Consider the following 12,092-nt stretch of genomic DNA (forward strand, 5'->3'; position numbering starts at 1 on the left):
GGAACTCGCCTATTACCGTAGTAACGCGAGCGTTACGTTACCGCCACGTACCGCTGGGGAGGTAGGGGTCAACATGTCACAATATATTTAACTTTATAAATGCTGGCCTAGAGGACTCTTTATGTTTCATCCCCATTATTATTCTTATAGTCTTCTTTTGTAAAAGAAAGATGTTCTTGGCCTCTGACAAATTACCCCAAAAACCTATTCCATATCTCATGAGTGAATGAAAGTATGCATGATATATCATTTTAAGTGTTGTAATATTACTATATGTTTTCATAATTCGTATTGCATAACATGCCCTTCCCAGTCTGGGTAACAACGATTCAACCTGTATGCAGTATGTGTGGAAGTAATAAGGTAATATGTGTGGGGATATATGATTGGAAAACCTTACGGAATAGATCATGGGAGGATCATGTTAAAATAAGCATAAGTAAGTTCTGAAGGTGTGTACTGAATTGAACTAACTAAAGATGGTAATGAACTTTCAAATTATACAAAAAAGGGAACTACTTAACTGTCTAATAAGTTCAACTGCTCAAGGAAATCTGAATCATTCAGTCCACTAGTCACTTACTGATCAACTAACATGACACATTGCTACTGCATGGTGGTATAAATATAAACCAGAAATAATTAAACTGTGTCACTGAGACACAAGTGTGGAACAAACAATATTGATGTTATAGTGAAATTATACGTACGGGTTTTTTGTATCATAGGATAAGTTATGTTATACAAAGTTTAGTTTTGGGAACATCTTATGATGACATCTTTTTCTGAAATTTTTGAATCTATGTGGTGAGTCTAGCAGGAATTACAAACTGATAATTATGCAAGTTAATTATCTTCTTCTGTGAGTAATTTCAAACAGTACAGATTCTGACTGCATTCAGTTTTCCAAACATATAGGGCTAGTAGGCAAGCCTGGTGGCATGATTTTAGCAGTGGCACATTTCACAATTCTTTTCTTCTTAGATAAAAATTAATACCTGTTTATCTTTTGTTTATACTGTGACCATTAATTGGCAGTAACTTAACTTTTTTAGAATTATAACACCAACATTAGTTTTCATAACAGCATATGGACTTTTTGTTATAAATGGAAATGAACTTTGCAGAAAACTGATCTCTGTAATGAAGAGGGTGGTAGTAATTAGATTTGTGCTGGCCCACCAGAGCAAACCTAAAAGTTAAATTTTAATTAAATAATAAATCATACAAATAAAAGCACCAAAAATCACATATCTTTCATAAATGTAATGCCAAATTTAATTTCAGAGCTTTGTTAAATGATATTTGTGTCACTATCCCTCAGAGGTTTGTACTACTGTCATGTTGAAATTGTCTTTAAAAATTAAAAGGTGGAGTACACTCTAGAAACGTTAATTCACATTACAATTCATAAAAATTTGTCAGTTGATTGAAAGTTACTAGGGGGAGGACAATTAAAAATAACATGGTAACAGTAGTATGTCTTTCATTACTAGCATAGGATTCACATCTCTCAAATTCTGGGACATGTTCACCTGTAGCAAGCTGCCTATTCAGATTCACTTAGTGCTCATCTGTTAAAGATGTCTGTCTGTCACTGCAAGGTGCTGCTACAAATATCACTTATGTTCAGACAACTTATACTTGATCTGAACAATGAAATACGTGCAGTGTACATAATTTTTGTAATAGATAGATGTGTCAAGAAGAAGGAGGCAAACTACATTTTCCAAATTTCCAAGACCAAACAGCAGAAGCTTGTAAGGGCTGAAATGGAAGTAAAGTGGCAAAGAAACACAAAACATTCACAGTGGAAGAAGTGGAAGCACTGGTGAATGGAGAGATTGCTACAGTTGTACAAGATTTCTGGGTATCCTGCATTAACCATGTAGAAAATTTACAGCTGATGACCAATCAAACAAGATCAGAAGTAACAAAATATTAGTGTCGGTTACTGTCAGTTTAGAAGACAATGTTAATGAACATGGGGAAATAGTGACAGTGATGATAACAGCAGTAGCATTGTTTCTTTCATTAATCTCTTTTTTTTTCTGCACATTTATTAATCTTGTCTATTAGGATGAAGGCATTAATTTCTCTCTCCAGAAATTATATTAGTACTTCAAGCATGTAAATACTATCAACACTATGGCTCATGTCAGATATCAGAAAATATGAATCTGTGCATAATTAAGTAAGCACTCTGAAACTATTGCATTCTTCTCTTAACCTTGACATTACACATAATTCATTCAATATAAAATATTGACATATCAGAAACTCAGAAGTAACAAAACATGCCCTAACTTCAATCACAGAACTTATTGTATTTATGAATATCACTTATTTGTTGACATCTAAAAAATATACCTGGAAATTCTGCTCAATTAGCTAATTAATGAGTATCAAGAAAGGAAACTTAATGAAGTTATGTGTTAATTTTTTAATCAGAAATGTATTAAATAACCACTATACTTAAAATATTTTCCTATATGTTCCACCCAACTTCCACTAGCGACAACTGATTTCTGTCTTGTTAAAATATAATTAAAGTGATAAATTTAATGAAATATTACAGTAAATATTATACTAAGTTATGAAGAAAGACATATATATATATAAAATCATACATTAGATTTGTAAAAGGTTCAGATATCTCCATACTGAATTTCCTGATGCTTACCCCCACTGCCCACCAAACTGGATGATTAAGACTATTCCTGCCATTCCAATATATGGTTTGTGAAGGAATGGCTTCATCTGCTTAATACCAAGTTTCAGAAGTGTGGATAACCTTTCATCAGGTGCAGCTGATGTCAGGACACCTGATTTCTCTTTAAGAAGGGATTTCACCTGAAACACATATTGAGGCAGTTTTAATGCTAGTACATATATTATTACTTAGGAGAAGAGAGAAATGGAAACTCACATCTGTACTGAACCATAAAACTTTTCTTAATAATGTAGGTTAAAAACGGTATAAAATTATGACAAGCAGATGACTGTTTTCATATTTGTATGTTTCACAGTCTTGCACAAAAATGATTCACATTTAACACATCTTAAATAATGACAGTATCTGAACAGCATATGTGCAGCATGACACTGAAATGAAATATGGTACTCAGCAACATATTATACTGTGAGAAAATAATTTAACTTGTTTTCAATAAAAATATTTATTTATTAGCCAATTTTGTAAGGGTGTTTCAATTTAATATGTTATAAAATATCAGATTACATGGAAATACATCCATGATGTTTCTGAATGAACTGAGGAAATAACTGATGGAAAATAAAAGCAGTCAGGATGACTGGTTCCATTACTTAGCATCTCCTCTGTACAAATTAGAAATATTAGTTGTGTCTGCCTGTCTAGTAATTCACTGAATGTATACAAACTATGCATTACTTTCTTGCCAGATCTAAGAGCATGTGACAGTAATATGAAATATATTTACAATTAATTTCATTATTGTTTATGACCTTAGAACTGTCACAGAAAATTGAGACTCTGATGATGGGCATAATATTTGTAATGCGTCACTGCATGGCCAAGTATGAAACACAATATGAACAATATTACACTTTATTAAAATTTGAAAACTTAGGAAGAACCCATACCGGATAAGTTTCTGGAGGGTTGCCTGTGTTGATGCTATAGACTCTCTGGAAGACTCTGAGAGCTTCATCCCTTCTTCCACAAGACATGAGGAACTTTGGCGACTCATCAAAGAAACATATGCAACACCCTGTCAGAAAACTAGGTATAGCAGACATTGTAAGGAAGACACGCCAAGAGTTGTATGTGATGTAACCTCCAAGAAGTGTCCATGACCAGGTCTGTGGAATCAGCAGCCATGCTAATGCTGAAGAATTAGTAAAGAAGCATATGAAAGTGATTAAAATTGTTGCCAAGTAAACTGGTTCATATAGTGATGATTCTGACTTGTAGTTAGAAATGGTCTTATTTGAGTCTCTGCCAAGATACAAAATATCCTGAGATCTTTTGTGGTTTTCCTTATTCTCTCTAGATGAATATCAGGATAGTACTTTAAATATGCCATGATTCTCTCCTTTCACTACCTATATAATTCATCATACATGAATCATTCTACATTTCAGTGCTAGCAGACTGAGCTACTGACAGCATTATTAAATAACCCACAGATAAAAATGAAGATTCACTAACCACATGATGATGCTTTACTGACTCTTCCACTTATGCAATGAATAAATATATAGGCAAACACATTCCTAATTGGGTTTGCCTGTGCACATTCCATTCTCCATACATTCTGAATAACTGAAAGTTTACTGTTTTATTTAATAGGTTATTAAGTGTCAGTAAAATTTGCAATTATAAACCCAAACACAACCTCATTTCTAACAAACATATATAATTCATTACAAAAGATAATGGCAATTGCTGGACAATATGGGAAACATACTTAATCCACTCATGTACAGGTGGTGCAAAAAATGACATATTTAAAATAATGGTAAAAATGAGACCCCTAGGAAGACCAAGGAGTAGGTCGGTGGACAATATTAAAATGGATCTTAGTTAGAGAGACAGGATGGGATGGTACGGATTGGACTGATCTGGTTCAGGATAAGGACCAGTGGAGGGCTCTTATGAACATGTTAATGAACCTTCGGGTTCCATAAAATAGTGGGAAATTCTTGAGCAGCTGCAGATTTGGCTTCTCCTCAATAAGGGCTCAGCTCCATAAGTAAGTACATAAGTGAGTAAGTAAGTAAGTAAGAAAGTAAGTAAGTAATGGTAAAAATGAATCGCTCTAAGGATCTGAAACTCATACAAGTCATGTGAAAGTAGACCATACCTATGTGCATAAAATGATTTATTCAGTTCAGTTGATTTGTTACGGTCAAGAATATTTTATAATATGAATTTTAACAATTGGCACTTATGCATTCATATTATGAAATCTTTGAAAGTACTGGATGACTACAGTTGAATTTACCAAACAGTATGACATTAAATTATCCCCATTTGAACTCGTTAGATTACCATATTTGGAATGAACTTGAACATGTAGTGTACAAAAATCAGATAAATCTGTTTTGCTCCCTGGAGTTACAGCAACAGAAAATTAAATATGTGTGGCCCCTCACATGACAAGATAACTTCCAATCAGCCATTGATCAAAGGCAAGATTATTTCAAACCACAATCAATGGAACAGGGCCCTTTTACACACTTATTCTAAGAAAAGCAAATACAATTGAATTTTAAATAAAATACATATTTTTAACATAAAAAATTGAAAATATTTTTCTGTGCAGAGATTAACCCAAGCTAAATAAAATTTATGGTATGCACACATAAGTAACTTCTACATTATGTGTGTGTGAGTTTCATTCAATTCTACAGAGATTTATTTCCGGAGTTTTAAAAATGGTCTTTTTTTGTTCTATCTTGTGTGTGATGTGTATGTGTGTTTGACTGTGTAAGTGTGTGTTTGTGTATGTATATGTGTGCATCTGTGTGAGTGTTTTTGTCCGCATAAATGTTTGTCTATATCTGTATATACAGATGACTATCAATTAACAGAAGATAGATTATCCAGGGGCTTTCTTTAGAAAACTGGGTGGTTTGTCCAGTACCAGAAGATAAACTTTATTTCCTTTTTAAATGGAAAAAGTACAAAATGAAGAGAATTTTATCATGCATTTGACTATGTACTTGGAAACTTGGAAGAATTTCTTTGCCTTTTTTCAATGTTTAGAAACGGCACAAGAACATCTCAGAAACCATGAGTCATGCTTCTACAAACAGTGTTCAAGTAAATTGCACTTATAAATGTATTTTTTGTTATATAAATACAAATTCATAAGTTTGTTATATATTCCTTTTACTGATTATCTGAGCAAATTCATTTCCCATCCACCTCAATAAATCAGTGGTCTACTGTATATGCCTGTACATCTATGACTGTGTCTGTTTATGCACTTTTGTCTGTGAGTACATATGTGTTGGTGTTTATAGTTGTATATGTGTGTCTATTATAGATATGTTTGTGCTTATGAGTGTGTACACATGTGTGCTTTTGTTTGTGTACGTGTGTACATCTGTAAGTGTACCTGTGTATATGTATATCTGTTTGTGTACTTGCATGTGTGTTTCTGCATTCATGCATGTGTGACACATAATACATCAAAGCCATGAAGAGAGATGTTTACCTGGGAGAGCAGCCACTGCCAAGGAAGCATAAATCCCAACAGCCATCATGGTTCTGGAACGGTGACGACAGCTGTTGAACTCAGAGAGGTATGCCAAAAAAATGGCATTTGGCCCACATGCTCTGCAAAATTATAATTTTGTATCAAGCATCGAACACTCTCATACTTTTTCAAATTGAACTGTTAATTAATTTTAAATTAGTTCTACATAAGTTGTAAATCTATGCTCATGGTTTTAATATTTTGCTATGCAATTCTATCATTAAGTATATCCTTTACTTTGTTCTTGGATCAAACTGATGTGTCCTGTCAGTCAGGAAAATATTAAGGCACCACACAGAATAAGTCAGTGCACTTATAGCCCTCTAATGCCAGCTTTAATAACCCCAAACATTTTATCCACATAGATGGAGTCTCTTATGTATTGAATACAGAGCCACAAGCATTAAATAACTGTAATATTTCTTTTGTAATGGAATTTCCATGTGGAACTCTTATTATCACTTCACATAACACTGGGATTCTGCAGAACACCATTTGGGAAATAAAAGGTAGAGTTGACCCTGTGCTTAACTAATTAAGCACTAGGCCATAAGGGCATAGGGGGGAGAGGATGTATAGATCCACATTTTCTTGACCTTGGCACTAGCTGGAGGTGAGTGGTCAGCTTCAGGCCCCTACCATTTTACCCCCCAAGGAAAGAGCCCCTGATACCCATTGGATAGGAGGCTGAGTGGACCCCAGACCTGGTCTGGACAATTTGGAGAAGAGAAAATTCTTACCCTACCGAGACTCGAACTCAATCATCCAGCCCGTAGGTAGGTGGTATACCAACTGCGCTATCCTGGCTTACATTTGGGAAATACTACTATACAGTAACTTACTAATTATGTTATTTAACAATGATTTATGCAATCCTGAAATTGTTATCATGAACCATTTTTTCTATCCAAATGATCGATGGTTTCTGCCAACAAGAGAAAGAGGCACCCACAAGGTGCATTCTAGTAAAACTAGACTTAATGGAAAAATTAAATTATTATGAAAGTTGTAGAGAACATACACAAATCCTCCTAGAAACTTGAAAAGACCTAGACTCCAGAATGTCTGTGAGAAACTTGATGCTATTGTGATAGAAGCAAGCAGGCAGTAGCAAGCAAGAAGTAGTTTCCGTCTTCCAAGTGTGTCAGACAAAAACCCCCAAAAGAGAGCACCTGACGTCATCCCTGCAGCAGAATATGAACACAGGCTAACACACAATATATTCTATACCCAATATATTTATAAAATTTGGACTTTTGTAATAAGCCTCTATCTGATAATGAAGCAATTTTATTCCACTTGATTGCAATACATAAGTAATCATAAACAGTTGTTGGACTTCAAAGAATTTTTTAATATAGAGTTGCAATAACAGACATCATTATGCAGGGAACATTTTAATCTTTTCAGCACTTCATGTGAGTATTGCTTTACCTCCAAACACCACAGCATTCAGAATCCCTTTGTCTACATTTGAGAGATTAAGATCGCACTCTGCAGAAGGCAGGATGTATGACATAGTTGTTGTGTCAATCATTGTGGTTGAGGCAGCAGGTATTGCAAGCAGATTGAGCAAATGGTTGAATTTCCCATAACCTAAATGAGAAGTAAATATTAAGAAAGATTGTCTAGAGTTAATATGCCACAAAAATAAGACAAACAAATAAAATCATTCAATTAATCTTCAGATCTCAAGAAGGAACTTCTAGTATTAGGCGAATGACTCTAATATGTTACCAGAATTGTTTACCATGTGATTTCATGAAACAATGTTCAGAATTCTTTGAGAATTACAAGTGATGACAGTGTTCCTCTAAGCAGCACTTCATATATGTTCATACAGAGTTACAAATGTGATTTAGAATTCCATGGAAATTTATTTTGTATTAGATATCTGATGTAAATTTGTAGAAAGTGGAGGGATAATTCTACAAATTTTTATATGACATACGACATTTCTATTAATGTTCCGTATTACAATGCAAAAACTGCTACATGTAGTTACATCAGAATATTTCAATCACTACTATAAAAAATACTTCATTACTAAAAATGTTTTCATATTCCAAAACACAAGATAAACATTTAAACATTTAAGAATCTGCCATATAAACTGAAGTATGTAAGATTTGAGGCTTTCATGGCGGTGACTATGAAGAAAGCAGTCTTCTGGGATTTTGCACCGTGTATACACGGTGCAAAATCCCAGAAGACTGCTTTCTTCATAGTCACCGCCATGAAAGCCTCAAATCTTACATACTTCAGTTTATATGGCAGATTCTTAAATGTTTAAATGTTTATCTTGTGTTTTGGAATATGAAAACATTTTTAGTAATGAAGTATTTTTNTTATTCTGTGGAATCCTATTTTAATTTTGAGACTTTATAATTTAAAAATTGTAATGCATATTGCTGAACACTAACTAACTAATTCCATGGAATTGAGCCTTTCTTGAGAACCCCCCAGAGCACAGCTACTCAAGAATTTCACATTTTGTGGAAATTGAAGGTTGATTACCATGTTCAAAAGAGCACTCCACTGGTCCCTATCCCATGAAGAACGGTAGAAAAATATGCTACTATAGTAGTATAGTACTCTTTTGTGAAATATTTTGTATACGTTATATTTACCAGTAAGAGAAATGGCTGTTTCAAAGTCCACTTGCTCATGTTCATTCTGTCTCTCTCCTAGAAAAATAAAAGAACTTTTTTTTTTAAATACCAGCAGCCAAGTACCTCTTCACATATTGCATCATGTATCTAATAATATTTTTAAACATATTTCCATGCCAAGCAATTGTGACTTTTATAAAATATAATAAGTAAGAAGGGAGTTTGAAAAATTATGGTAATGGATTTATGAATAATTCTAGGGTGTTACAGATTGGCATTGTGTGGGATGGAGGTGCAAGATTTAATCAGACCCAGCCTCTGAATCTTCGTCTGGACCCCCAGTAACATCACTATGCCACTTTGAACACAATATTCACAGCCCACTATTTCCTCAAAATTCCTATAACAACAACAGATGAAATTATGTTTTACACATCACATACTCCCCTGTAATTTGTTCACATAACAAGAAAAATCACAATAACTAATCTTTACGACAACAAAGTCTTCAGCCATGGCATCCACAAAACATTAAATCTGAAAAATCTGCGTATGTACATATAAACACTTTTAGGATTTAAATAACGTTCACGATTAATTCTGTTCGCGTTCTTTTACAAAATAATACTTTGGGCATTGTTCATTGTCTGGCCACAGTTTCAAACGTTGTACGAGGTTTTTAAGTTTGCTAGACTTCATTCTGCATGTAACTAGACAAAATACAAAGTTCTCTTATTTAGTAACTTAAAATTAGTTCTGACATTTTCGATTGAACACAGAGCCTTCTGAACTGTAGACTAGTACGCCAAGCATTATAACACCGAGTTTTGGACCATTATCTATCAAACTACATATTTTTATTATACTTTATGATAAGTAAAGTAAGAAAGTAAAGCTATCCCTATAGCAGGCCATGAAGGCTCATAGGGTTGTGAAGGTTGTGAATTATCTAGACAATCGGCTCAAAGATGGCGGTAAGGTTGTCAGCCTTACACGCCGGCCGCGCTTTACTCCCCAGGAAAATTATTTAATTAATTCCTGGTACTCATTTCTGTTACAGGCTGAGTCGACCCAAGGGCCATAGTGCAGCTGGAACGATTAGGTCAATTGAAAACAATCTAATGACCTAATCGGGACTTGAACCCGCGACCTTCCGGATTGTAGCACAGTGCCTCAACCAACTACGTTACCTCGTGCTCGCTTAAAAACAGCGTCAAGTTTAAATTCCAAACAGTTTGCAGCTCTGGATACCTTGGATAATGTGATCATAGCGACGTCAATAGCACTTTAGAAAGTATTACAAAGAATACACAAACTTCATTCGAAAAGAGCCTACCAACTACGGTACATAACGAATATTGGGAGACCATTTAATCATGTGTCAATATGCTCAACACAGTACTGTTATAATGAATGAACCATTTTCACTTACACACGTCTCTACATCACAACTAATAAAACAAACTGAATGATAAGGAATTCCATTTAAGTAACCTGGGCAACAAATGGAAAAACGTAGCTTACAAGAATAGAATGCTTTAGGACACTCATTCCAGGATCACAGAAATCTTTCCAGGACCGTCAATCCTGGGTTAGGTACGGTAATATAGTAAATAAGAACAATTACATGACCGGTCCTATTATGAGCTCACCGAGTTCTTCATTCGTTATATGCGGCTCTGTTCTTCCCCCCGTCGCTTCTTGCTGCATGACTGGGCTTCAACTGAGGGAACACAATATAACCATGTCCGGGACTGAAGGTTTTTATTTAATACAGCAAACATGAACTAAGATTTCAGTTATCACTGGAAGTTGTTTATTGTTATTGTCTTCTTTTTGCATGCAATTAAATTACTGTCAATTACAGCAATAGGCATTTATGCACACACAGATAACACAATCTTTAAGATATTCTGGGACTTGGAAGTAAGGTAACCTGTGGAGTATGTGATGTGAATTTAAATTTCTGCATAGAATGATTTACTGATGGACTCTCAACAATTGTAAGCCTGTATAACACAGTGGCAAAGACTCGAAAATGTAAATCAAATGCAGCTCATGGATAGTTTTTATCGCAATTTCAACGTCCTTAACAATGTTGGACATAATACTCAAAGAGAGAGATTATTATAACATGCGGTGGTGTAGCAAAGCTGAAAATTTTCAGAAATTTGCACGTAATAAAATTTCAGTACCTTACGTAGAGTAAGTAATAAGAAAATTCTAAATGACTGCGTTGATGTTAATTTAAACGGCCCGCAAATTTTCCTTGGTGCCTTTAATTGATAAAAATTATTAAGTACCACATGAATAATTATGAAGTTGAATAAAGCTCCACACATTCTTAACCTCACTGAATGGAGGTGATGGTCAGCTTTAAGTTCCGGCCGCCATATCCAAGTTAAATCCTCCGGTATCCACTGAATAAGAGGCAAATATCGATTTAACCTTTACAGAAACCAAGCCTAATTACTAATAGTCCAAGCGTATGCAGTTACTGGACTAAATGTTATTAATCCTATGCAAATTTATTGGGTGAAGTACATTTTCCACTTATTCCACATATTTCGAAAATCTGTATGTAGATTTTCATTCTAATTTTCCTCCTTGAATTCTGTAAAGCTTTTGTCTGCATTCAAGCATAACTGATGACCGAGCTTTAACACGAGCTGACTGTGATACTGACCACCACCAATAAATTAATAAAAGAAAATAACGAGACACTTCCTGTAGCTAAAAGAGAGAAGCGAAAGTATTATATTACAAGGCTTCATGTTAAGAACCTGACGAAATGGAAGTTAAAGAACAGTACAGGTAAAGCTATCCCCGCAACAGGCCGTGAAGGCCCGTAGGGTTGTGAGTCGTCGAAGCTCCCACATCTTTTAGAGACAATCGGCTCACAGGTGGCGGTAAGGTTGCCAGCCTTATGCGCAAGCCTCCCTTACCCCAAGGAAGATTCCTGGTACTCAATTCTGGTAGAGGCTGAGTCGATCCCAGCGCAATAGGACGGCTGGAAGGCTTACGTAAATTTAAAAAATTAAATTACATCGGGAATCAAACCCGCGACCTTCAGGCTTGTAGCATAGTGACTCAACCAACTACGTTACCTCGTGCTCGCTTAAAAACAGCGTCAAGTTTAAATTCCAAACAGTTTGCAGCTCTGGATACCTTGGATAATGTGATCATAGCGACGTCAATAGCACTTTAGAAAGTATTACAAAGAATACACAAA

The 12,092-nt window shown here is 34.9% G+C and overlaps 1 protein-coding gene across 4 annotated transcripts in view; it reads right to left on the bottom strand.

Annotated features, from left to right (window-relative positions):
* The window catches only part of LOC111862345 (synaptic vesicle glycoprotein 2C), a 45,486-nt gene that overhangs the window by 9,426 nt on the left and 23,968 nt on the right, over positions 1–12,092 (bottom strand). For 2 of the 4 annotated variants that reach the window (XM_023847654.2, XM_023847655.2), the window contains 6 exons: positions 8,879–8,935; positions 7,683–7,844; positions 7,270–7,432; positions 6,207–6,328; positions 3,625–3,869; positions 2,684–2,853 (listed from right to left, as the gene is read on the bottom strand). In XM_023847654.2, the coding sequence (XP_023703422.1) occupies positions 2,684–2,853; positions 3,625–3,869; positions 6,207–6,328; positions 7,270–7,432; positions 7,683–7,785 (803 nt within the window). In that variant the 5' untranslated portion in view covers positions 7,786–7,844; positions 8,879–8,935. Of the gene's footprint in view, positions 1–2,683; positions 2,854–3,624; positions 3,870–6,206; positions 6,329–7,269; positions 7,433–7,682; positions 7,845–8,878; positions 8,936–9,303; positions 9,639–10,512; positions 10,953–12,092 lie in introns of those variants that run through there. The other 2 variants (XM_023847653.2, XM_023847652.2) reach the window with 2 other exon arrangements.

Source organism: Cryptotermes secundus, unplaced genomic scaffold, assembly GCF_002891405.2.
Source record: "Cryptotermes secundus unplaced genomic scaffold, Csec_1.0 scaffold408, whole genome shotgun sequence".
NCBI lineage: Eukaryota > Metazoa > Arthropoda > Insecta > Blattodea > Kalotermitidae > Cryptotermes > Cryptotermes secundus.